General features: G+C 41.2%; 1 protein-coding gene across 1 annotated transcript in view; it reads right to left on the reverse strand.

The window, feature by feature from the left end:
* Window positions 1-308: 308 nt before the first annotated feature.
* MEP1B (meprin A subunit beta) overlaps window positions 309-23818 on the reverse strand; it is a 36061-nt gene continuing 12551 nt past the window's right edge. The window contains exons 6-15 of the mRNA XM_055559295.1: window positions 18757-18874; window positions 17055-17233; window positions 14602-14820; window positions 13521-13673; window positions 10048-10263; window positions 7078-7521; window positions 4999-5178; window positions 3678-3801; window positions 2247-2451; window positions 309-417 (exon numbers count right to left, since the gene is read on the reverse strand). Coding sequence (XP_055415270.1) covers window positions 403-417; window positions 2247-2451; window positions 3678-3801; window positions 4999-5178; window positions 7078-7521; window positions 10048-10263; window positions 13521-13673; window positions 14602-14820; window positions 17055-17233; window positions 18757-18874 — 1853 coding nt within the window. The 3' untranslated portion in view covers window positions 309-402. The remainder of the gene's footprint in view (window positions 418-2246; window positions 2452-3677; window positions 3802-4998; window positions 5179-7077; window positions 7522-10047; window positions 10264-13520; window positions 13674-14601; window positions 14821-17054; window positions 17234-18756; window positions 18875-23818) is intronic.

A 23818-nucleotide genomic window follows, 5' to 3' on the forward strand; every position in this document is an offset into this window, starting at 1 on the left:
GGAGATTCTACATGGAAGATCATTCCCATTGGGCAATTTCTAGGGAATCGCCTGTGAGGCTATGGCACTTGGCCCCTGAAGAGAAGGATCAGTCACTTGGAAAGTTATTCCCAGTTCTTGCTCTCTGACTTATAAACAGTGTTTTTCTTCCACAACAGCCTGAATTGCTTCTCCACTTTACCTATTTTTATTTTTCATTTTTTTTACTCCCTTCCTTTAAAAACAAAAACACAGCAACATCTCACCAATTAGACTTTTACCAAAATAATGATTTATAGTGTACCCAGCTATTTACAGAGAAGATCCATTTACAGAAGGAGGAAGTGGTTGTAATATATTGTGGGTGAATCCATGATGAAGAATCTTTCATTTCATTTGCTGGCTGTATTGCAGAGTTAATCTTCAAAGTGCATATTGCTAAAGGGGGGAAGAACAATTGATGACTTAATTTCCAAATTTAAAAACTGTCATTGAAATGCATCACAATGAAACAGTCTAATGTTTAAATGAAGTGCCCACTGCAGTCTTCTGGCTTCCCTCCCAGCTGGCATCCTTTCCAGGCTTGGGCTGCAGGAAATGCACAGGCTCTCCCACTGTATTCAGATGTTCAAACATCAGGGTGAGCACACACTTCAGACTCAGAAAAAAAGGTCATTTCAATTTAAGATTTAAACTAGAGGTAGAGGTTCTGCTATCAGTGAATAAACTGTAGAAATGCCTTGTGACCCCATGGACTGTAACCCTCAAAGCTCCTCTGTCCATGGAATTCTCCACGCAAGACTGCTGGAGTGGGTTGCCATTTCCTTCTCTAGGGGATCTTTCCCACGTAGGGATCCAATATCTCCTGCATTGCAGGCAGATTCTTTACGGTTTGAGCCATCAGGGAAGCCCCAGAAATGCCTAGACCAAGTTGATTCCTTACTCTTGGGCATGTGTTTAAATGACCCAGAGGCAAAACAGTTGTGTTGTTATATTATGGTGGTTGTGTGTGTGTATGTGTGTGTTTCCATTTAATGGCCCTAATAGTTTCTTTATTGGATTAACTTCCTTCTTTTTCTGCTCTTTGTTTTATCATTTTACTTCCAACTTTAGCTTGATAAATCAACCTTTATAATAGTGCTTACATCTTTCAGTTTCCAGAGGAATATCTTGGTAGTCTCACCCTTCAGCTACCCAGTCCTGTCCTCTCTAATCACTTCCCCCACCATAGTTACACCATAGTACCCCCAAGTACTTCCCTAATGGTCCCAGGTTTCCACCAGGCTGACCTACTGGATCACTGGTTGATCTGTCCCTTTTAAGTCATAAGATAAGCTGGAAATATCTGTTTGTTTTTAAAAAAAAAACAAACCTATTAATATATACATTTTAAGTACTTTTCTAATGAGCTTGTGAAGGAAGAGATCCACTGCCTTATGACTAGCTTTAAATGTCTTCCTGAGGTTCAGGAAACATGACAGCTGTATATGAGAATAAAACTGTTTGCTTTCTGTTCATTATCATTGTCCATCTTTTGAATAACTTCACAAAAAAACTTAGTGTCTTTAACAAACAAGAGTCTTCAATCAAATAAGTCTGTCCACTTAAAAAAAAATCATAACTTTAAAATAGAGCTGCCTGGTCCAGCTTCCGTCATTCCATCCCTGGTGTCCCCAGTAAACATCGTTTATGCCAACACCCATCTCAGAGTCTCTGCTTCCCCAGGGTAATTTCAAGAGTCTGTTGCCATTCTGGAGACCATCTGAGGCAAGGCTTTAAAATTTCTACTTGAAAATCTTGCCTTAGAGTTATCACACCTGAAGCCAGAATTAGTTGGAATGGAATCTTTAATGCAAATGCCCCAAATGTGCATTTTGAGCTCACTTCTACAAGTAAGCTCAGCCTTTAGAACAAAGACACTTGCATGGTTCATCTTTCCACTTAACCAGGTAGACTGAAATGTGTAGGCAAAAATCAGTCGTGCCTTTCAGGAGGGTCACAGACTCCCACCCCAGAAAACTACAGAACCATACACAATTCTGGGTACAGTTTCAGGAGGATAATAAGCCTCCCCTCCAAAAGTTTTCAAGGATTCCACTTTAAGAATCATCGATTTATAGTGAAGATAACAAGAACTCAGTCTCCAAGGCTTTTTCCCCAGCACAGAGAATAGAAAAAAATTTTTTAAGATATTTAAAAAGTCCTAATTTTTCTTTATATAATTCCATCAGTGGGTTTTGAATAACCAAATATCAGAGTCAACTTACATTTTCCATAATAGTGTTGACTGTCCTTGAACTTGGCTCTTTCCGATACTTCTTCCTGGTACAGTAGACGCTGACGAGAGTGATGATCAGCATCAGGGCAAACACAGCGGCAGTGGAAGATGTGGCGATGACAATGGTGTCTCGTGTTGACCCTCTCTTTTCACACCTTTCTCCCATGTACCACCAGTCATCCCCCGACCGACACCTACGCGTTTGAAACGTGACTGAGTTATGAGCTGACATTTAAATCTGAAGATCTTCACCACTGAAGGTGTGGGTCAACACTCAGGTCACTGACCAATGGAACCACTGGTCACCCACTCGGACTGAAAGGATGGGTTAAACTATCCCAGGAAGCCAGGCAGGGCCAACAGCAAGGAGCAATGAAATTATTCCTAATCTGGGATTTAAAACAGCAGCTCCCAGCTGGGAAAGAAAGGCAACACAGGTAGTGGAGAAAATTTAGTTCTCAGTGTCCCAGTCTGGAACATCCCAGCTGTGACTATGGCCAGCTTCTTCTCAGAATTTAGGTATCTCCATCCATGGAATGCGGACAGTCACGTTGACCACACCAGACTGTTGTGAGGATTTATAACTCATGAGGACTGTTTCAGGCAATTAGAAAAGAACGTGCGGGCTTCCCTGATGGCTCGGTGGCAAAGAATCAATGTGCCAAAGCAGGAGACGTGGGTTCCATCCCTGATCAGGGAGGATCCCACCTGCCTCAGAGCAACTAAAGCTGTGAGCCTGTGCTCTAGAGCCCAGTAGCCACAACCACTGAAGCCCATGCACCCTAGAGCCCGTGCGCCCTAACAAGAGAAGCCACCACAGTGAGAAGCCCAAGCACCACAACCAGAGAAAAGTGTCCACTCTCTGCAGTTACAGAAAAACCCACAGAGCAAGGAGAAGGCAATGGCAACCCACTCCAATACTCTTGCCTGGAAAATCCCATGGACAGAGGAGCCTGATCAGCTCCAGTCCATGGAGTTGCAAAGAGCTGGACATGACTGAGTGACTTCATTTCACTCACTTCATACTTTATCACTGGAGAAGGAAATAGCAACCCACTCCAGTATTCTTGCCTGGAGAATCCCATGGACAGACGAGTCTGGTGGGCCATGGTCCATGGGGTTGCAGAGAGTCAGACACAGCTGAAGTGACTAAGCACGCACCCATGCCACATAGCAAAAAAGACCCAGCAGAGCCATAAATAAACAAAATTTTAAAAATATATAATGTACTCACTGTACATTAATAATTTCATTGTTCTACTGGCAACCCAAACTCCCAAATGGAGAGCAAACAATAAATACCCTATGAACAGTTTTGAGATGAGAATCAACTGATTTCACTCATATGAAATATCACAGAATCGTACATTGTGAAATGAAACAAATAGCTAGCGAAAGGATGGGGAGATGGCACCCTTACCTGCACTCAGCTTTGCCATTCTGGAGAATGCAGATCCCATCATTCTCACACCTGAAATTGGTGCAGAGGTCACTGACGTCCAAGGTTGGAAGTGGGTCATTTTGTGTATTAAGGTGGGATATGTCTAAGGAGGATGCGAGGAGAGCAGGGAGGGAAGTCAGTGGGGTTTAATGAGCATTTGATCTTTAAGTTCAAAATCAAATGCTCAGTTTGTAATACATTCAGGTAATCCTGAAGCACTGTCCAGTAACATTCACAGGAGTGAAAAAAACAAACAGGCGGGTTGAGAGCTAGCCACAAAGGGAAGCTGGGCCAGCCTGTGGGGCTACAGCTGAACATGTGTTTGCCTGGGTCTGGGCTCACCTGAGCTCCAAGGGGAGCCTGTGTTCCCAACTGCAAGGGACCAACAAGGAAACGAAAGCTCGGAAATGCAAAGAAATGCAAAGAGGGGCTTGCCCAAGATCACAGGTCTCGTGCTTGGCAGAGCAAGTAGATAGATATTCAGCACAAGATACCAGGTCCCCTGACAACCAAGAATCTGTTCTTTTTGGTGTTTTCTGGTCCAAACAGGGTCCAACAGACATGATGAACATATGAATTAGTTTCTGCTACTTAAAATGTTTTCTCCCTCAATGAAAGTTATTTCTGAATAGTTTTTCCCCTGAAGTATCATCTAGGTTTACTCTGACACTGAAATCAAATTTTCATGGGTTTTGGTCACACCACCTTTTGTCACAAAAAATAATTCTGACTTACTGAGATGCAAATGGGTCTTTAATAGTAAATGAGTTAAAATCCTATCACATAAAACATGGAAACTACCAGTTATTCCTGGAAAATGTTATTGTTGGCTGCCATGACTAAGAAACTTTAGAAGACAAGAGATTAATGCTGTTACTGACAAGATACATGTGTGTGTGCACACATGTGTGTATATATTTAAAAGAGACAGCAAAGTCCATTTCCACATTCATTTTATGTTTTGTGTGACATTTTTACTTCTAGAATCCAAGAATTAAATTCTAGGGTATAATGGATATACTTTAGCTTATTTCTAAAGAAATTTTCTGGACTAAAGCTTTCCACTGTTGTTCCATGCAGTGGTAATTACTTTGTCCTGGCACTATCCCTGTTTCCATCTAAATTATTTTTATATTGTTAATGATTCATACAAAAAAAAAATCCCACTCATGCCCACTTCTTCCCACATCTCTATCTAATTAATATATCTGAAAATGGAACCCAGAATAACACAGTAAATAATCAATGACCACAAGAAAAAAAAAGAATAGCTTAGAGAAAACTATTTTTATTGACATACCTTCCACTGTCAGTAGGATATAAACATCATCTCCTTTGATAAAATCTCTGCTTTTCAGCATTTCTTGGCTCATAAAGTTATGGAATCCACGGCCCCTACCTCTTTGAAACTGAGTTCCATTAGGGAAAATAACTTGTGCTCCCACTTTGGAAGGCCTGTCCCAAAAATAGGTTCCATTATCTGAAAAAGCAATTTATATTAATGGATTATGTTTAGCATCATCATAGCTTTTGGTGGCAGGAAAATGCAGGCAATGTGAAGCACAATTAAGATGGAGCTCAAAATAATTAAATGATGCTATTGACCTGTGCTGCAGTCCCCGGCAAATCACTGGAGTTTTTCATTTATATTATCCTGATGGAAACGAGATCGCGCAGCAGGGTGGACCACACTCAGGGTTACCGAAAGTTTCCTGGGTAGGAGGCGTGGGTAGTAAAGTTCTACACTTTTACTGACTGAACAGTGTAGAAATTCGGCTACCCATTAGAATCACTCTGCAGTGCCCCTCTGAGTTACAGACAGCCCTTTAAACTGAGTTAAATCAATGCATTACTGAGAGAGTTATTAATTTTAGCACAGAACAATTCATCTTATTAATTAAATTATTCGCCTAACATAGCAAAGTGCTTCAGGAGTAGAAGATATTGAGAAGCACTGTTTCTGAAAAAACAGGCGATGACCCATCCAACCTTGAGCCATTTTCAACATCATTCAGGGAAAAATGTTTTGAAAAAAGGTAAAGAAATTGTGAACATCAAATTCCCACACCTCTTTGTGAATACTATTTTTTTTTTTCCTATCAGATTAGGTTTTTCTTCCCCAGATCACTTAGGTCCATTCTTTTCATATACAGAATTCAGATTTGACAATAATATTGACCTGGTCATAATTCCATGTTTTACTTTGTTAGGTTCCCAGAGGGCAAAGGATTATTACAATTAGAAATGTGATCATTGCTTTCTGGGTACTGCTGCTTTTTCTGGGCATTGCTTTCTGGGCACTGCATCTTTCAGCCTAGAAAGATGGGGAATGATGTCACCACTGGCAAGTCCCCCAGAACCCTTCAGTAAGAAGTTACAATCCACTCCCACACCCTTCCCAACACTAAGAACATCTACTTAACATCTTCTTTCTGATCAAAAACCACCCCCGTTTCAAAAGCTGAGCTGTTTTTGACAATATCAGTGACAAGACAAGGACAGCACGGGTTAGGAGAACTCAGCATCTGAGACTCTCTCCCTGCCAGGCCCTTCCACAAGCTTCCCTCCTTGAACTGTAGAGACACTGTTAATAGAATTGTGGGGTTATTACTACTGTCCCGGTTTTACTGCCGAGGACACTGAGGTTTCAAGAGATTATCAGTGCAAATTCACAATGCTAATAAGAAGCTAACCTTGGATTTGAACCTAGGCTTGTCAGACTCTAAAACCAACAACACGCCTCATCCCACGTGGTGCTGGTGGTAAAAAAAAAAAAAAAAACCCGCCTGCCAGTGCAGGAGACATAAGGGACAGGGCTTGATCTCTGGGTCGAGAAGATCCCCTAGAGGAGGAAATGGCAACCCACTCCAGTATCTTTGCCTGGAGAATCCCATGGACAGAGGAGCCTGGCAGGCTATGGTCCATAGGATCACAAAGAGTTGGTCTTGATTGAAGTGACTTAGCACACACACACTCCTCATGCAACATTGAGAATTTAGGCGTTGTCATCAAATTCCAAGAATACAGCCAATATCTTCTCAATTTGTTGGCATCTCTGCTGATATTCCTGACAGTCTCCTGCCTGGGAGACTCTGTCCAGAATTGCTGAAGCCCTTCCCCTACATTGAAGAAGGAAATGGCAACCCAATCCAGTATTCTTTCCTGGAGAATTCCATGGACGAAGAAGCCTGTCCATGGGGTCGCAGAGAGTCAGACATTACTGAGAGACTATCAGACTTCCCCCACATATCTTCTGATCCTAAGATTTGGGGCTCATAAATCCCCTAGGTGTCTGGTTGTGCATTCTCTCATTCCCAAATCATCCATCCCTGCTAAATCAATGATTGTGTATTAATAATAAAGAAGATGAGCCACGAACCAATGGTCAGAAATGGGTCTGTCGTTAGACTCTGCTGTTTGGACATACGCTGTCGAATGTCAGGAGTTTGATCCAAGATTGTTATGGTGACTTGTTGCCAAGGACACGGCCACTCTAACTGATCATCATTGGCTCCAGAGATCAGGTGGAAATACATTCCTATTTTAGGCAAACTATATAGATCCAAGTAAATCTGAAAGGCATATCCCTTAGAAGAATAAAATGGAGGGCTGAAGAAAGACCCATTGGGGCTGCCAAGGAGCTGTGTGAAATTCCTTATATGCCAGACGTGATGAGGGCACCGTGTTTCTGAGAGATTGATGTCATCAATAGACAGGCCACCCAATGAGGCACCAGCGCCTCTGACCCCTTCAAACACCACTCGAAATTTATTGGTCGCATTCAGTGTTATGTGGTAAAGTTGCCAGCTCCCAGAGGGTATATCTGCAAAAGAGGTATTATTATTTCAGAGAGGATAAAGGACTATACAAATTGACATTAGGGTCCTAATCTTCATGGCCAAAGGATCTTTCTAGAGCTGCTGCCTCCTGCAGGTATAAGGTATGGCTTTCTTTTTCCTCCAGCTCAGGTCCAGTTACTCCAAGGCACTTTTGTAGGGCCGAGTGGCTCTCTGGAATATTTGAATGCTTATCTAGCTCATTTTTATTCTTAGATAGATCACCATTTTCCAGACACAGGTGAGCAAACAATAGCATCTAACTCATGAGTACTCCATACCCAACTTATAAGTCACCTCCCCTCAGTCGGTTAAACAGACAAGAAGCCCAAGACTTTACATTTGTACCCCAGATTCCTCAGCCAAAGCCTCCTTTAATCTATGTAAACTTTGATTGGAATATTTCCTTCACGTGCAAAATTTTCAATCAGTTTTTGGCAGTATTAGACAGGAATTCATCAGACCCTAAAAGGCCCACAACCTACAATTGGCTCCTTGCATCATTTACCAGGGGCTCAGTGATACAAGCTTCCTAGGTGCCACAGTGGGAAAGAATCCACCTGTCAATGCAGGAGACACAGATTTGATCCCCGGGTTGGGAAGATCCCCTGGCGTGGGAAATGGCAAACCACTCCAGTATCCTTGCCTGGAGAATTCCATGGATAGGGGAGTCCGGCCTGGTGGGCTACAGTCTATGGGGTTACAAAGAGTCAGACGTGACTGAGCGACTGAGCACACAAAGTTCTAAGTATTTATCTGATACCTGGTACCATCTCCTTTCTTCCCAAACTGCACATCCCTCTCCACTGTTACTCCCTACCCTGGAGAACAGTGCACCATAGGATATCTTGTGTTATTTTCTTATATCATACACTTAAATAAGAAGCAGCACATTAAGCAATTTTCAGGAGCTCCCCCCGCCCAGGGAAAGAACAGCTCAGGAATTCATGTCAAACAGTAGTTAACACAGTGCCTTAAAATTTACGTGTATTAGCACTTAATGAGAAACACGGTGCTCAAAAATCAGTTAGAAAGGTCCAAATTACAGGAAACGCTGTTGTCCATGGAAAGACCCTGGATTGAATAAAAATCTTTCATGAGAGCTTCCCCTTGATTTTTATCAGTACCTTCAGCTTAAGTTCTGGACTTCTAGGCAGGTTTCTTAAGTACACTTTGTGCTATTATCTATCAGTAATAACACCCACGGATTGCTAATACAAAGGATTATATATATTATTATAGTCATGTATGCATGCAATAATTTTATTTATAACCTTTTACATATGCATTAGATACATATTATATACATGTATAATGTATGGTATATATACATGTATATATAATATGAGATTAAGAACCTCAGCTTAAAGTGGTCTTGAAGGGAAATATCATCTATGTTTCAGATTGTTTCTCCTTGTTAAACAGGGGGGAAATGACATGATATATGGCATAACATGGATCAATTTTTATAATAGGTTTTAGTCAATTCATTCAAAACAAGAAGTCAGTATGTGAAGCAAACAGTAATATAGTCACCAGCCTACAAGCCCTCCCTCCCTCCCTCCCTCAGGGAACCTTCTGAACCATCTAATAGGTGGTCAACGTGACCCACCTCCCAGACACACGATTGGAAGGAAGGGTGGCCACCCCATCGTTGTTGCCCTCTCTCCACTCCAAATTGCTCCAGAAGATACATTTAACCAAATCCTAACAATTAGAATCCTGCATTGGAATTTATTTTTTTTTTAGGCTACAAATTAGAGGAAGAGAGCCTTCTCTAGTCTGATGGCATGTTTTTAATGTAAATGTAAAATATAAAAATGCAAACTGGGAAGTGCAACAGCCAAAGCACCAGTTTTCTGGACAAAGCCCCTCTGAGATAACAGGAAAGGTCCCCAGCCGTGTTCAGGGACAGGTTCCATCCTGCCTGCAGCCACTTTCTTCTCCATCCTATAATTTAGTTATGTTGAGCCAGTAACTCTTCCCGTTTTGCCTAAGCTAGTTTCCATTCTATTTTATTATTTGCCAAGAACTAACTTCGCCAACACCAGAGACCCATCTACAGTTTAAGTGAGTGTCATATATTCTATAGCACAGAAAGCACTTTCATTTTAGCTTCCTAACCACAACATAAAACAAGGAGGATCAGGTTCTAGGTTCTAGGTTCATAACCCCTACCCTGTTGTAAGTGGTGGCATTAAATAAAACGTTAAGATTGTCTGGCTCTGTTTGGGTTGGACTTGTACACACTGCTATATTTAAAATGGATAACCAACAAGGACTTACTGTATAGCACAGGGAGCTCTGCTCAATGTTATGTGGCAGCCTGAATGGGAGGGGAGTTTGGGAAAGAATGGCTACATGCATATGTATGACTGAGTCCCTTTGCTGTTCACCTGAAACTATACTATTACAACATTGTTAATCAGCTATACCCCAATACAAGATAAAAATTTAAAAAATAAAAAGAGTGCATCACTTTGAATGTAAGAATAAAAATGTTGATACTGTACCTTTTATTTGTTCCACAAGGGTTAGAGTCCTGCTCAGATGAGCCACAGAATACTCCCTGATATAGATGTTCAGCTGGTCATCTTCACTTCCACTGTTGTACAAAAAAAATTGCATGCACTGAAATCCTCGTTTAGGGTAAAATATTCTACTTTCCAGTATTGCTGTGGCCCCCTCGTTTACAGAGCTACTGTTGAAATGCATGAAGAAGCCAGAACCTGTTAAGAGGATAAGAGTAGAACTGAGAAAACAGGTACTGGATACAAGGATGCATATCTTGTGGGCACTCTGTGCCCACTTAGTTCCCGCTGTATGCAGGGCACTGTTTGAGCACTGAAATGCAGATCTTGGAGCAGGCAGACTATGAAAATGGCAACACTAATCACTTTTTTTTTTTTAACTACAGTCGTTAGTTTTCAGAAATGGAAAAAGGGGGGACTTCCCTGGGTCCAATGGTTGAAACTTCACCTTCCAATGCAGGAGGTGCAGGTCCAAAATCTGTTCAGGGAGTTAAGATCCCATATGTCTCGGGCCAAAAACCTAAAACATAAAACAGAAGCAGTATTGTAACAAATTCAATAGACACTTTTAAAATGGTCCACATCAAAAAAATCTTTTAAAAAATGGAAAAAAGTGTTACCTGCTTAGTCTAGCCTCTCTCTCTCTTTCTCCATCCCTTCCTCCCTCCTACAGTAGTATCTATGGAGGGCCACTATCCACTATTCAAATCTACATTTAAAAACTATTTTTTATTGAAAATATGTGACATGCAGATGGTGATTGCAGCCGTGAAATTAAAAGACGCTTACTCCTTGGAAGGAAAGTTATGACCAAACTAGACAGCACATTAAAAAGCAGAGACATTACTTTGTCAACATAGGTCCGTTTAGTCAAGGCTATGGTTTCTCCAGTGGTCATGTATGGATGTGAGAGTTGGACTATAAAGAAAGCTGAGGGTCAAAGAATTGATGCTTTTGAACTGTGGTGTTGGAGAAGACTCTTGAGAGTCCTTGGACTGCAAGGAGATCCAACCAGTCCATCCTAAAGGAAATCAGTTCTGGGTGTTCATTGGAAGGACTGATGTTGAAGCTGAAACTCCAATACTTTGGGCACCTGATGCGAAAAGCTGACTCATTTGAAAAGACCCTGATGCTGGGAAAGATTGAGGGCAGGAGGAGAAGGGGACAACAGAGGATGAGATGATTGGATGGCATCACCGACTCAATGGACATGGGTTTGAGTGGACTCCAGGAGTTGGTGATGGACAGGGAGGCCTGACGTGCTGCGGTTCATGGGGTCACAAAGAGTCAGACATGACTGAGAGACTGAACTGAACCATTGTGTAAATTTAAGGTATGCATGTTCATTCGACACATTTATATATTGGCTTCTGATTGCCATCATAGCAATAATTTAGTGCTTCTATTTGATACATAGCATCATTTTTTTGGTGCTGGGAATAGTCAAGTCTAGTCTCTTAACAGATTTGATGATTATAATACAATATAGTTGCCTATATTCATGATGCTGTACGTTCCATCTCTAGGGCTGCCTATATTCATGATGCTGTACGTTCCATCTCTAGTTGTGGCATGCAAAAAAACTCTTTAGTTGCAGCATGCAAGCTCTTAGTTGTGGCATGCAAACTCAGTTGTGGCATGTGAGATCTGGTCCCTTGACTAAGGACGGAACCTGGGCCCTCTGCCTTGAGGGCCTTGACTAAACGGACCTATGTTGACAAAGTAATGTCTCTGCTTTTTAATGTGCTGTCTAGTTTGGTCATAACTTTCCTTCCAAGGAGTAAGTGTCTTTTAATTTCACGGCTGCAATCACCATCTGCATGTCACATATTTTCAATAAAAAATAGTTTTTAAATGTAGATTTGAATAGTGGATAGTGGCCCTCCATAGATACTACTGTAGGAGGGAGGAAGGGATGGAGAAAGAGAGAGAGAGGCTAGACTAAGCAGGTAACACTTTTTTCCATTTTTTAAAAGATTTTTTTTGATGTGGACCATTTTAAAAGTGTCTATTGAATTTGTTACAATACTGCTTCTGTTTTATGTTTTAGGTTTTTGGCCCGAGACATATGGGATCTTAACTCCCTGAACAGATTTTGGACCTGCACCTCCTGCATTGGAAGGTGAAGTTTCAACCATTGGACCCAGGGAAGTCCCCCCTTTTTCCATTTCTGAAAACTAACGACTGTAGTAAAAAAAAAAAAAAAGTGATTAGTGTTGCCATTTTCATAGTCTGCCTGCTCCAAGATCTGCATTTCAGTGCTATTTGTTACAAGTTTGTACCGTTAAACAATATCTGTTCTGTCCTCACCAACCCCCATAAAAGAAAAAGGAAAAGCACCTTCATGCTCTTAGAGATGCCAAGCCTTGCCCAGACCATCTGAGTTGTCAATCAACAGTCCTGGGTTCTGAAGTCTAGTTTTACCTATCTGCTGCCAGAAATTAGCAAATAAATAAAAATGTGGTACCTGTAGCTAAAGAATGATTATTGATTCAAAACAAAATTTCAGTAGAAATTTTTTACTCATCTTAGTAAAATTAAATACACTGTACTTTCTACCTTCATTTTAAGTATGTTTGCAACAGGAATGAGTAACCTCAACCAGCTGAAGTTCTAAAATGGATTAATTCCCAGTCTGGTTCTGTTCACTGGAAGATCTCTTGGATTCTGAAAGCTTCGAGGAAACAAAACCCCACTGCTCCAGAGGTAAGAGTCTTTCCGGAGAGTGGCAGCCCCCCCTTGCAGTGGGCATATACTATGGGTAGAGGCTTCACAGAGCCCAGGGCTGACCCATGGGGAAAAAAGCAAACTCAGACAGTAAAAGCAAAGGAATTAACCATATCTTTATAACATACAGAACCAATTCTTGAGTAGCACTAGTGGGCTATCATTAGTAATTCTAATACAAATAAGAATTCAAATCGCAGTATTTCATAGCAAAGAAAAAGGCTACCTAGAGCCTGTTATACAGAGTGAAGCAAATCAGAGAAAAATAAATATTGTATATTAATGCCTATCTATGAAATCTAGACAAATGTAACTAATGAACTTATTTGCAGGGCAGCAATGGAGACACAGACATAGAGAACAGACTTTGCACACAGCAGGGGAAGAAAAGGGTGGGACAAATTGGGAGAGCAGTATGGAGACATGTACATTACCATATGTAAAATAGAGAGCTAGTGGGAAGTTGCAAGTTGTAGTATAAAACAGGGAGCTCAGCCCTGTGCTAAGTGATGACCTCGAGGAGTGGGAAAGGGTGGGAGGTGGGAGGGGGGTTCAAGAGGGAGGGGACATATGTATACCTATAGCTGATTCATGTTGATGTATGGCAGAAACTAGCAAAGTATTGTAAATTCATTATCCTCCAATTAAAACTAAATTTAAAAAGAAGAAAGGAAGAAAAAGGCTAGAAGCGCTGAGAATAAAACCCAGAAGAATCTCACTCCTGTTACCTCTGCACCGGCCCATGTTGGAGTGATCGCTCTCCGGCCCCTCAGAGACCCGGGAGAGTCGCTGCCAGTCAGCACTGTCTGTTGAATTCTGAATCATCCCACACACATTTCCCAGCTCAAAATCACACGACTCCATAAAGCTCAAGGAGGAGGCTACCAAAGCAACAGAAACAATTACTGACATGCATATCTAACACAATAAGCTAAGTAGTAAAAACAGCTCATCCAGAAGAACTAGGAATTCTAGGGTGATATTAAAGGGGACTCGTCGCTGAGTCAGGGTGATGGTGGCTTGAAGATCTCTTGATATCTGCAAAACCAAGACAATCAACCAACTGTGAGTTCTGTATAAGCTGTCTCCCTGAGTCTTATTTATCAGATTAACTAACTGTGTTCAAAACCTGAGTCGAGCCACTTCCCTGGTGGTCCAGTGGCTAAGACTCTGTGCCCTCAATGCAGAGGGCCCAGGTTCCGTCCTTAGTCAAGGGACCAGATCTCACATGCCACAACTGAGTTTGCATGCCACAACTAAGAGCTTGCATGCTGCAACTAAAGAGTTTTTTTGCATGCCACAACTAAAAAGATCCTGCATGCTGCGATGAAGATCAAAGATTTCAAGTGCTACAACTAAAACCTGGAGCAACCAAATAAATATTTTAAAAAGAAAGAAATATGAGTCTACACTCCTCTAGTTATTCAGATTAATAAACCTCAAGTTATTTGAACTCATTTATATTATGACTGTATACTTCATTTGGACTGAAAAGAGTTTTGAATATAGTTGGTCTATACATTTGAGTTAGCAACAGCTTCAGAAACTTGAAGGGAGCATGCTGAGACAGGACTCAGTTGGTTTTTAAACTGAAGCCCAGAACACATGAGAAGAAAAATGCTACTTCCATGTTGTCATTTGGGATCTGGGTGCTAATCATTTTGTTTGTTTTATTTTCTTTCTGAACATCAAACTTCAACTATCAACTATAATTAACTAACTATAATTTCAGAAAACCTAGCACAGAGTAGAATGTTTTCCTACAGAGCAGAGAGGAAGAGAGATCATGTCAAAGAATCTGTCACATACAGCAGTTATACAGTTGATTCAACTTTAAGACATCAGAGTCACTGAAATCCATTCGCTGGCCAATCACATCCATGAAGTCCGGGACCCTTGTTACAATTGTAGGTTCTGATCCATTTCCGAATGCAGTTTTACTGTAGTGCATCACTGAGCTGTAATCATAGGGAACGTTCATGGAGTCTATTACTTGATCATCATAGAACTCAAAATTTCTCTCTTTGCCTAAATGATAAATAAAAATTTTAATTACAAAATTTAGTTTATCTTACTCCAAAGACTGTTAACTTAGAAATAAAGACTATAATAAACATTGTGCAACCTTGGTTACTACTAACAGTTGATGGTATTTCAAGAGTGCTTCAAATATTCCTGTATTGGAATAGACTATTCAAACTTAGAATTATGATACCACCTGTCATGCTGAACTTATCTAAGGTTTCACTGCAGCCCAAAGTTGGACTTGAACATTTGGTCTAAGGTTCTAAGAACTGCTAATGGAAAGCTATGGCTTTTCCAGTAGTCACGAGTGGATGTGAGCATTGGACCATAAAAATGGCTGAGCACTGAAGAACTGATGCTTTCGAACTGTGATAATGGAGAAGACTCTTGAGAGTCCCTTGGACTGCAAGGAGATCAAACCAGCCAAAGGAAATCAAGACAGGGAAGCCTGGCATGCTGTAGTCCATGGGGTTGCAAAGAGTCAGACACGGCTTAGCAACTAAATAATAACAACAATGGGTAGAAAGGGTCTAAAAGGTATTATTGAAACACTCAGTGTCATTGACTGCAATGACGAGATATAGGTATTCTCACTGGACAGAGATGAAAACAAGAGGACGTTGGGAGGTGTGGAGGGATGGGATGGGGATAATGCAGGAAGGATTGATATCATCAGTGATTTCTCTAACTGAGAATACATACTGGAATATGTATAGTGAAGTGAAGTCACTCAGTCGTATCCGACTCTTCTTGACCCCATGGACTGCAGCCTACCAGGTTCCTCCGTCCATAGGATTTTCTAGACAAGAGTACTGGAGTGGGGTGCCATTGCCATATAGATGTATGTAAATAAATACATTTAGAGAATATTCCTGACCACTTAGCATCACTACAAATGGGTCTGATCGTCAATGCATAAAGATGCATTATCAAATCAAGGCAGAAGTTTCTAACAAAAATAAAACATTGGAAACCCTGAAGAACGAGGCCATGGGTTGAAGCTAAGCACTTCTCTTGCTCTAGAAATCTTTTAGACTTGGCTATAATGTCTTCCCTCAGACTCTGGGTGGGGGCAAAGGCAGGGGCAACTAATGTGATGTTGGGATTGTGGTGCCAGGGGCCCTCAGCACAGAGCAGCCCTCACTGGCCTCATTTGATAGCCATGTCATCCCTCCCCTCTCACTTCTCTGCCTCCCCATCCCCCTCACCATACCCTATGGAGGCAAGACAGATGGGGAAATGAAATGTCACTGCAGAAAACATGAGTTCTAGTTGGACATGGATATTAAAACCTTTCTGGAGATTTCCCTGGAGATCCAGTGGCTAAGACTCCATGCTCCCAATACAAGAGGCCCAGATCTGATCCCTGGTCTGGGAAATAGATCCCGAATACTGCAACAAAGACCTGTGTGGCACAACTAAGACCCAGGGCAGCCAAATAAACACGTTTTTTGGGGGAAAAAATCTTTCTGGCTTTGAGCACAAAGTCACAAAAAGTTCCAGCTGTTCAACTACTGCAGCGTTTCCCAATATGGGCTCCAAAGGATTATACAACCAAATACTCCAAAAAAAAAAAAAAAGACCATGATCAAGTCACTTTGAAAAACACTCCTGCTAGAGATTTGCAATTCATGTTAGTCAAGCAAAGACTCTGAACAGTACAATAGTGTAAATAGCTAAGTTTAATTTCTTTTAACCTAGGATTTCCCAAATTAATTTGACCACAGATTCCTTTCTACAAAACACTTGTGAAAAAATTGTGGGACAGTGCTCCATAAAATACTCTTTAGGAAACACTGGTTCCTAACATCACATCCAGCTCAAACTGGGGTTCTGGAAAACTGTTCCCCAATGGCCTTCAGGCACTTCATCTCTTACTGAATTAGAGCCAAATGTGCTCAGCCATGTCCAGCTCTTGGCGACCCTATGGACTATAGCCCGCCAGGCTCCTTGTCCATGGGATTCTCCAGGCAAGAATACTAGAGTGAGTAGCCATTCCCTTCTCCAGGGGATCTTCCCAACCCAGGGATCAAATTTGTGTCTCTTGCATCTCCTGCATTGGCAGGCAGATTCTTTACCACTAGCGCCACTTGGGAAGCCCAGAGCCAAATGAAGTTAAGATCAAAACATCAGAGTTTTCCCATTATTAATAGATAACACCAATGGCAGCAGAAAGCACATGTTTAGAAATTCAGCATTTAAGTTTAAAACAACGTAAAACAACAAGATAAACGTACCTGAAATAATTCTGTTCCAAATTATGCTGACATAGTCATTCCGATCGGACCGTGACTGTTCATGCCAGAACCCAAGGGCATGGAGAAACTCATGTTGAACCGTTGCTATTTTGTCACAGCCCTCTCCGATGGACAGTTTTTGCATCCCAGTAAGTTGCTTCCCCACTGAAGACCAGCAGCTGACAGGGGAGTTTACAGTACAAGGAGGAGAGGCTTTTATATTGATGCAGGTTAAGGTCTTAGCGCTAAATCCCTAATGCCTAATCTACCTGGTTACCTAAGATACTAGAATCTTTCACTTGTGTCTAAACACCGTGCATTTCTCCCAAAACCCAGTGAGGTATGAAAAGCCTTCCAGACCAGATGATCTTTGGAGAACTTGGGCTGACACCAAATGTTAAGGAGTAATTCACCCTCCACTCAGCCTGGCCTGAGTTTTTCTGAATATCCCAAAATTTTTCAGATGGTCCTCGAATAAGGGTTTTATACAGGTAGAGCAACCACTCAGAACTGCTGACCTTGAGTCAAATAACTATCATCTTCTTAAGCAAAGTAGTAAGAGTTCTCGGACAGCAAGGAGATCAAACCAGTCAATCCTAAAGGAAATCAACCCTGAATATTAATTGAAAGAACTGATGCTGAAACTGAAGTTCCAATACTTTGGCCACCTGATGCAAAGAGCTGACTCACTGGAAAAGACCCTAATGCTGGGAAAGATTGGAGACAGAAGGAGAAGAGGAACAACAGAGGATGAGAAGGTTGGATGGTATCACAGATTCAATGGACTTGAACTTGGGCAAACTCTGGGAGATGGGAGGCCCAGTGTGCTGCAGTCCATGGGATCACAAAGAGTTGGACATGACTGAGAGACTGAACAACAACAACGAGAGTTCTTGGGTTAAAATAAATTTAAATACACATGCTCACATACATACAGATTGGTTTTACTTGAAGGCAGAAGTAAGGAGCATATTTGAACTCCCCTGGTGATCTAGTGGCTAAGATTCCAAGCTTCCAGTGCAAGGGGCCTGAATTCAATTCTGGTCAGGGAACTAGATCCCACATGCCCCAACTAAGACCTGGTGTAGCTAAATAAGTAAATATTAAAAAAAAAAAAAAAAAAAGAGGGGCTTCCTTGGTGCCTTAGTGGTAAAGAATCTGCCTGACAATGCAGAAGACACGGGTTTGATCCCTGGTCTGGGAAGACCCCACAATACCACGGAGCAACTAGGCGCGTGCACCGCAGCTATTGAGCCTGTGCTCTAGAGCCCATGTGCTATAATTACCGATGCCTGAGTGCCCGAGAGCCCAAGCTCTGCAACAAGAGAAGCCACCGCAATGAGAAACCCACACACCAAAACTAGAGAGTAGCCCCCGCTCACCACAACTAAAGAAAAGCCCATGCAGCAACAAAGACCCAACACTGCTAAACTAAAAAAATAAAAGAAATAAGGAGTGCAGAAACTACAAACAGGCTGAAGGTCAGAGCCTTACGGTGGATGGCATGTGACTCCACCCTCCTTGTCTTTACAAGGCTGAGACAGTGCAGTCTGGTTTTATGGCCAGAGGGAAACTACATCCAGCAAATAGCAGTGGAAGCCCCAGCCTCCCTCAAGGTTAGGGTGCAGGGCAATCACTGTGATGCAATATCCCAGCCACAACAATTCTCCTCAGAACACTTAGAAGACAAACTTCCATTTACCCACTGCCTTTGAACACTGATATATAGTTGGGTTCTCCAGACCAAGGCTTGAAGTCAATGCATGATTTTAGGCGATAGCGTTCAAATGCCTTGAGGATAACCCCCCTGGCATTCATCTCTGAAGGAAGAAAACAAACAAAAATAAACGTATAAAATTATCACCATTGAACAATTCACCATGGAAACAGGGCCTGCAATATATTGTTTATCATGAATTAGTCCCTCTGTGAAAATTTAGCATTTTATTTTTACAAAACTTAGTATACAGTATCAATTAAGTATCACATGTAAGTATTTGGTTGTTCTTCAGATTATCTAATTTTGCCCCATGTATATTTCTCTGGAGCCAGTATAGTGCAGATAGCAAAAAAAAAAAGGGGGGGGGGTGTTTGCTTACCTTCGAGAACACATACACTCGTTCACAGGCAACCAAAATGAACCATCACCGTCACATGCTTTATCTAAGAAGCTATAATATATATTTAAAGCCTCACAGCAGAGTTTTTAATCTGAGGACCTTGAGATGAGAGGGACCATGAATATGTTGAGATAGTGTTCAAAGAATTATGTCTAGACCTCTATTCATATCTATCTCAGCAAAGTGCAATTTCTGGGGAAAGCATTCATAAGATTCTCCAATGAGTTCAGGGTCTAAAATACGAATAAGAACCATTGCTTCCAAGTTGACTGATGCTAACACTTTAGATAGAATAGTGCTCAAAGAAGCCAGGGGCAAGAAACCAACCAAGGTATGCAGGAAAAGAAGCTCAGAGGGCAATCTGGGGGAAGGGGCTGTATCAGGTGCATATGAAGAGATAGTCACAAATCAGAGCAGGTACTGGTGAAGTGAAGGATGGTGGCTGCCAGCGGTGCGTGACCGGATGGCAGAGAAGATGGTGTGTCGACTGGTTCCAACCAGACACACCTAGGTTCTCTCCTATCCTCACTACTTACTTTTTTTCTAAACCAGAGTCAGACGTGACTGAGCAGCTAACTTTATGCTTTTTATACAATTAAAACAATGAACAACTGTTAAGTTAGAAATTTAACAATTATAAAAACAATTAACCATTCAAAAGTGAACATTGCAGGGGCAATTTCGTACATGCGTAATGTTCTTCAACACCTTGTCTGTCTAGTTCCAAAACACCTTCATCACCCCAAGAGGACACTTTGTACCCATTAAACCATTTTGCATTCTCTCTGTATGGATTTTCTATTCTGTGAAAAGTGAAAAGTGTTAGTCGCTTAATCATGCCCAACTCTTTGTAACCCCATGGACTGTAACCTACCAGGTTCCTCTGTCTGTGGAATTCTCCAGGCAAGACTACTGGAGTGGGTTGCCACTCCCTTCTCCAGGGGATCTTCCCAACCCAGGAGACTGAACCCCAGTCTCCCGAATAGCAGGCAGATTCTTTATGGTCTGAACCACCAAGAAAACCCTATTCCTATTCTAGTCCTTCCTATTTTTTTTAATTGGAGCACAATTGCTTTACAATATTGTGTTGGCTCCTGCCATACAACAACGTGAATCAGCCATCAGTATACCTATGTCCCCTCCATCTAGAGCCTCCTTCCCACCACCCCTCATCCCAGCCCTCTAGGTCATCACACCATGAGGATGAACCCCTTGTATTATATAACAACTTCCCACTAGCTTTCTATCCATTTACTTTTGATGCATAATCTTTGCCAATTTACTTCACCTTTGGAGTTTTGGTATTATCACAAGACCAGCTAAGCGGGGAAATAAAGTCAACTTTGCAGGAATATTGTAAGACTAGCACAGAAAGAAGAGGTGAAGTTCCAAGCACAGTAGGCCCCATGGATCTGTGGTTTCACTTTCTGTGGCTTTGGTTACCTGTCCAAAAATATTAAATGGAAAACTTCAGACATAAGAGTTGATGATCACGAAACTGCATGCCGCTCTGAGCAGCCTGAGGAAATCTCCTGCCATGCTGCTCCATCCCGCCAGGGATTCCCCAATCTTGGATGTCCATCATCTGCTCTCAATATCCACTCATCGACCTCGTCAAACCTCAATGACCCAGCATCACCCAAAGCAGATAGTCCTCCTTCTGATGTGTCATTGAACGTCAATAGTAGCCTAACGATACATCACAACACTGACGCCATTCACCTCATTTCATTTCATGAAGTAGGCATTTCATCATCTCCCATCATCAGAAGGATAACACAGTTCAATAAAATATCTGGACAGACCACATTCACATAACTTTTATTATAGGTTATAATTGTTCTATTTTCTTATTAGTTACTATCTCTTACTGTGCCTAATTTATCAGTTTATCATACATACATAGATTAGGAAAAAACCTAGTATATATAGGGTTTGGTACTACCCACAGTTTCAGTCATTCACTGGAAGTCTTGGAACATATCCCCCAAGGATAAGAGGGCACTACTATAAAATGAGCATCTATCAAATGTTTATTTTCTGCTACCTTCTTACATGTCCGTTTCACAGACAATTTAAAGACATTCTTCAGAATGCCTCAGTCTAGGTGAAGGTAAAGAACAGGACAGACATAGGACCTAAAATCCATGAATCTCTAACAGGCACTCAGAATTCAACCATTTACAATATCACACAAATGATACATGCTCAGGGACGTCCCTCATGGTCCAGTGGTTGAGAATTCACCTTCCAATGCAGAGGATTTGGGTTCAGTCCCGTTGGAGACACACCAACAGGCACCTAAGCTCACACGCTGCAACTAAGACCCAATGTAGCTAAATATTTTAAAAATAATAATTTTTTTAAAATAATAAGTTTTCTAAAAGTAGCTATGAAAAAATAATACATGGTTATTATTAAAAAGTTAGACATTATAAACAGAAAGAAATTATAAAATCTTACACAGAAATAACCAAGCACGTTTATCATACTTTTCTTATGAATACATACATGTGCGATATACATATTTTTTATAAACAATAAAGTTACAGCCTTCATAATATTTTATAAACTATTTTTTCACTAAATGCTCAGTCACAAAGTCATATCTGATTCTTTGCAATCCCATGGACTGTAGTCTGCCAGGCTTCTCTGTCCATGGAATTTCTCAGGCAAGAGTACTGGAGTGGGTAGCCATTTCCTTCTCCATTTCATTAAGTAATACATCTTAAGCCTTGCTTCTTCATGAAATACTGTTTTTATCATTTTAATAGCCACCTTATATGACTGTAAAATATAAGTAACTTCGTGTTATCAAATATTTAAACTGTTTCTATGTTTTCTGTATTGTAAATATCACATTGTATCATTATTTCATATCTAACACGTCCTTAAAATAAGGGATGATGATACCGACCACCACATGACTATTTCTGAACTGAAGGTCTAAGGAGCTTGCTTGTCTGGGCCTTTTATCAAAGCTTAATAAGGATAGTGTCTATCCTGCGAATTGTTTGGAGACTCAAATAAGGGAATAAATGTGGAAGTTTTGTAAAAAGTATAGCTTTCTACCAAGACCCTTATGTACCCTGTACCTTTATTTACCACAGCTTTAATTAACTTTGCATCACAGATTCAGGAAAGCCCCACCAGGGATCCTGCTATCTAAACCCTAGAAGCTAAGTAAATAGTTGCTTAGGATTATTTTCCCCTTGTTAAGCCCCTTCCTGCTCCTGGACCTTGATCTTCATTTCTAGCCCCAACTTTAACCCTTTTATCCACTTCTTACTTCCTAAAACTCACCTCAAATCTGGCACTCAGGCTTGCAACTGTAACTCACTCATGGGAAGCTACACACGGTTGCTTCGTTATCCCATTCAGGTAAGTTGCCACTAACAGCCAGATGATACCCAAGGCTTAAGCTAAAAGACTAAAGCCCTACTGGAAGAATTTCATATGGAAAAAAGTATGGCGCTTTCTCAAAAAAACAAAATAGAACTGCCATATGATCACTCCTGTGTATATACCTGAAAAAAACAAAAACACACCACCATCTGAAAAGACACAGCCCCCCCAAATGTTTATAGCAGCACTATTAACAATTGCCAGGAAATGAAAGCAACCTAAGTGTCCACCAAGAGAAGAATGGAGGGACCTCCCTGGTGGTCCAGTAGCTAAGACTCCATGCTCCAAATGCAGGAGGCCCAGGTTCAATCCTTGGTCAGGGAACTAGATCCCACATGCCACAACTAAGAGTTTGCATCCTGTAACTAAAGATCCGGCACACTGCGGCCGAGACCCAGGAAGGCCAAACAAATAAATCAATATTTCTTTTTAAAAAAGAACCTTTGTAAAATAAAAAAGAACACAGAGAAATGGATTAAGAAGATTAAGTACATGAAGGAGTACTACTCAGTCATGAAAAAGAACAAATTTTTGCCTTTGCAGAAACATGAATGGACTTTGAGGCAATTACACAAGTGAAATAAGTCAGAGAAAGATAAATACCATGCTGCTGCTGCTGCTGCTGCTGCTAAGTCGCTTCAGTCGTGTCCGACTCTGTGCGACCCCATAAATGTCAGCCCACCAGGCTCCACCGTCCCTGGGATTCTCCAGGTAAGAATACTGCAGTGGGTTGCCATTGCCTTCTCCAATGCATGAAAGTGAAAAGTGAAAGTGAAGTCGCTCAGTCATGTCCAACTCTTAGCGACCCCATGGACTGCAGCCTACCAGGCTCCTCCATCCATGGGATTTTCCAGGCAAGAGTACTCGAGTGGGTTGCTATTGCCTTCTCCAATAAACACTGTAGATATCACTTATATGTGGAATTTTTAAAGTACAACAAACTAGTTAATATAACAAAAAAGAAGCAGACTCACAGATGTAGAGAACAAACTGGTGGTTACCAGTGGAGAGATGGAAGGGGCCTGGGGTAATATAAGGGTAGGGGATTAAGAGGTACAACCTATTAGGTATAAAATAAGTTATAAGGATATACTGTACAAATAGGAAATATAGCCAATATTTTATAATGAGCAAAAATGTAGTATAACCTGTAAAAATTTTAAATCACTATATTGTATACTTGTAACTTCAGTTCCATTCAGTTTGGTTTAGTCGCTCAGTCGTGTCCGACTCTTTGTG

This window comes from Bubalus kerabau, chromosome 21 (assembly GCF_029407905.1).
Source record: "Bubalus kerabau isolate K-KA32 ecotype Philippines breed swamp buffalo chromosome 21, PCC_UOA_SB_1v2, whole genome shotgun sequence".
NCBI classification, from domain to species: domain Eukaryota; kingdom Metazoa; phylum Chordata; class Mammalia; order Artiodactyla; family Bovidae; genus Bubalus; species Bubalus kerabau.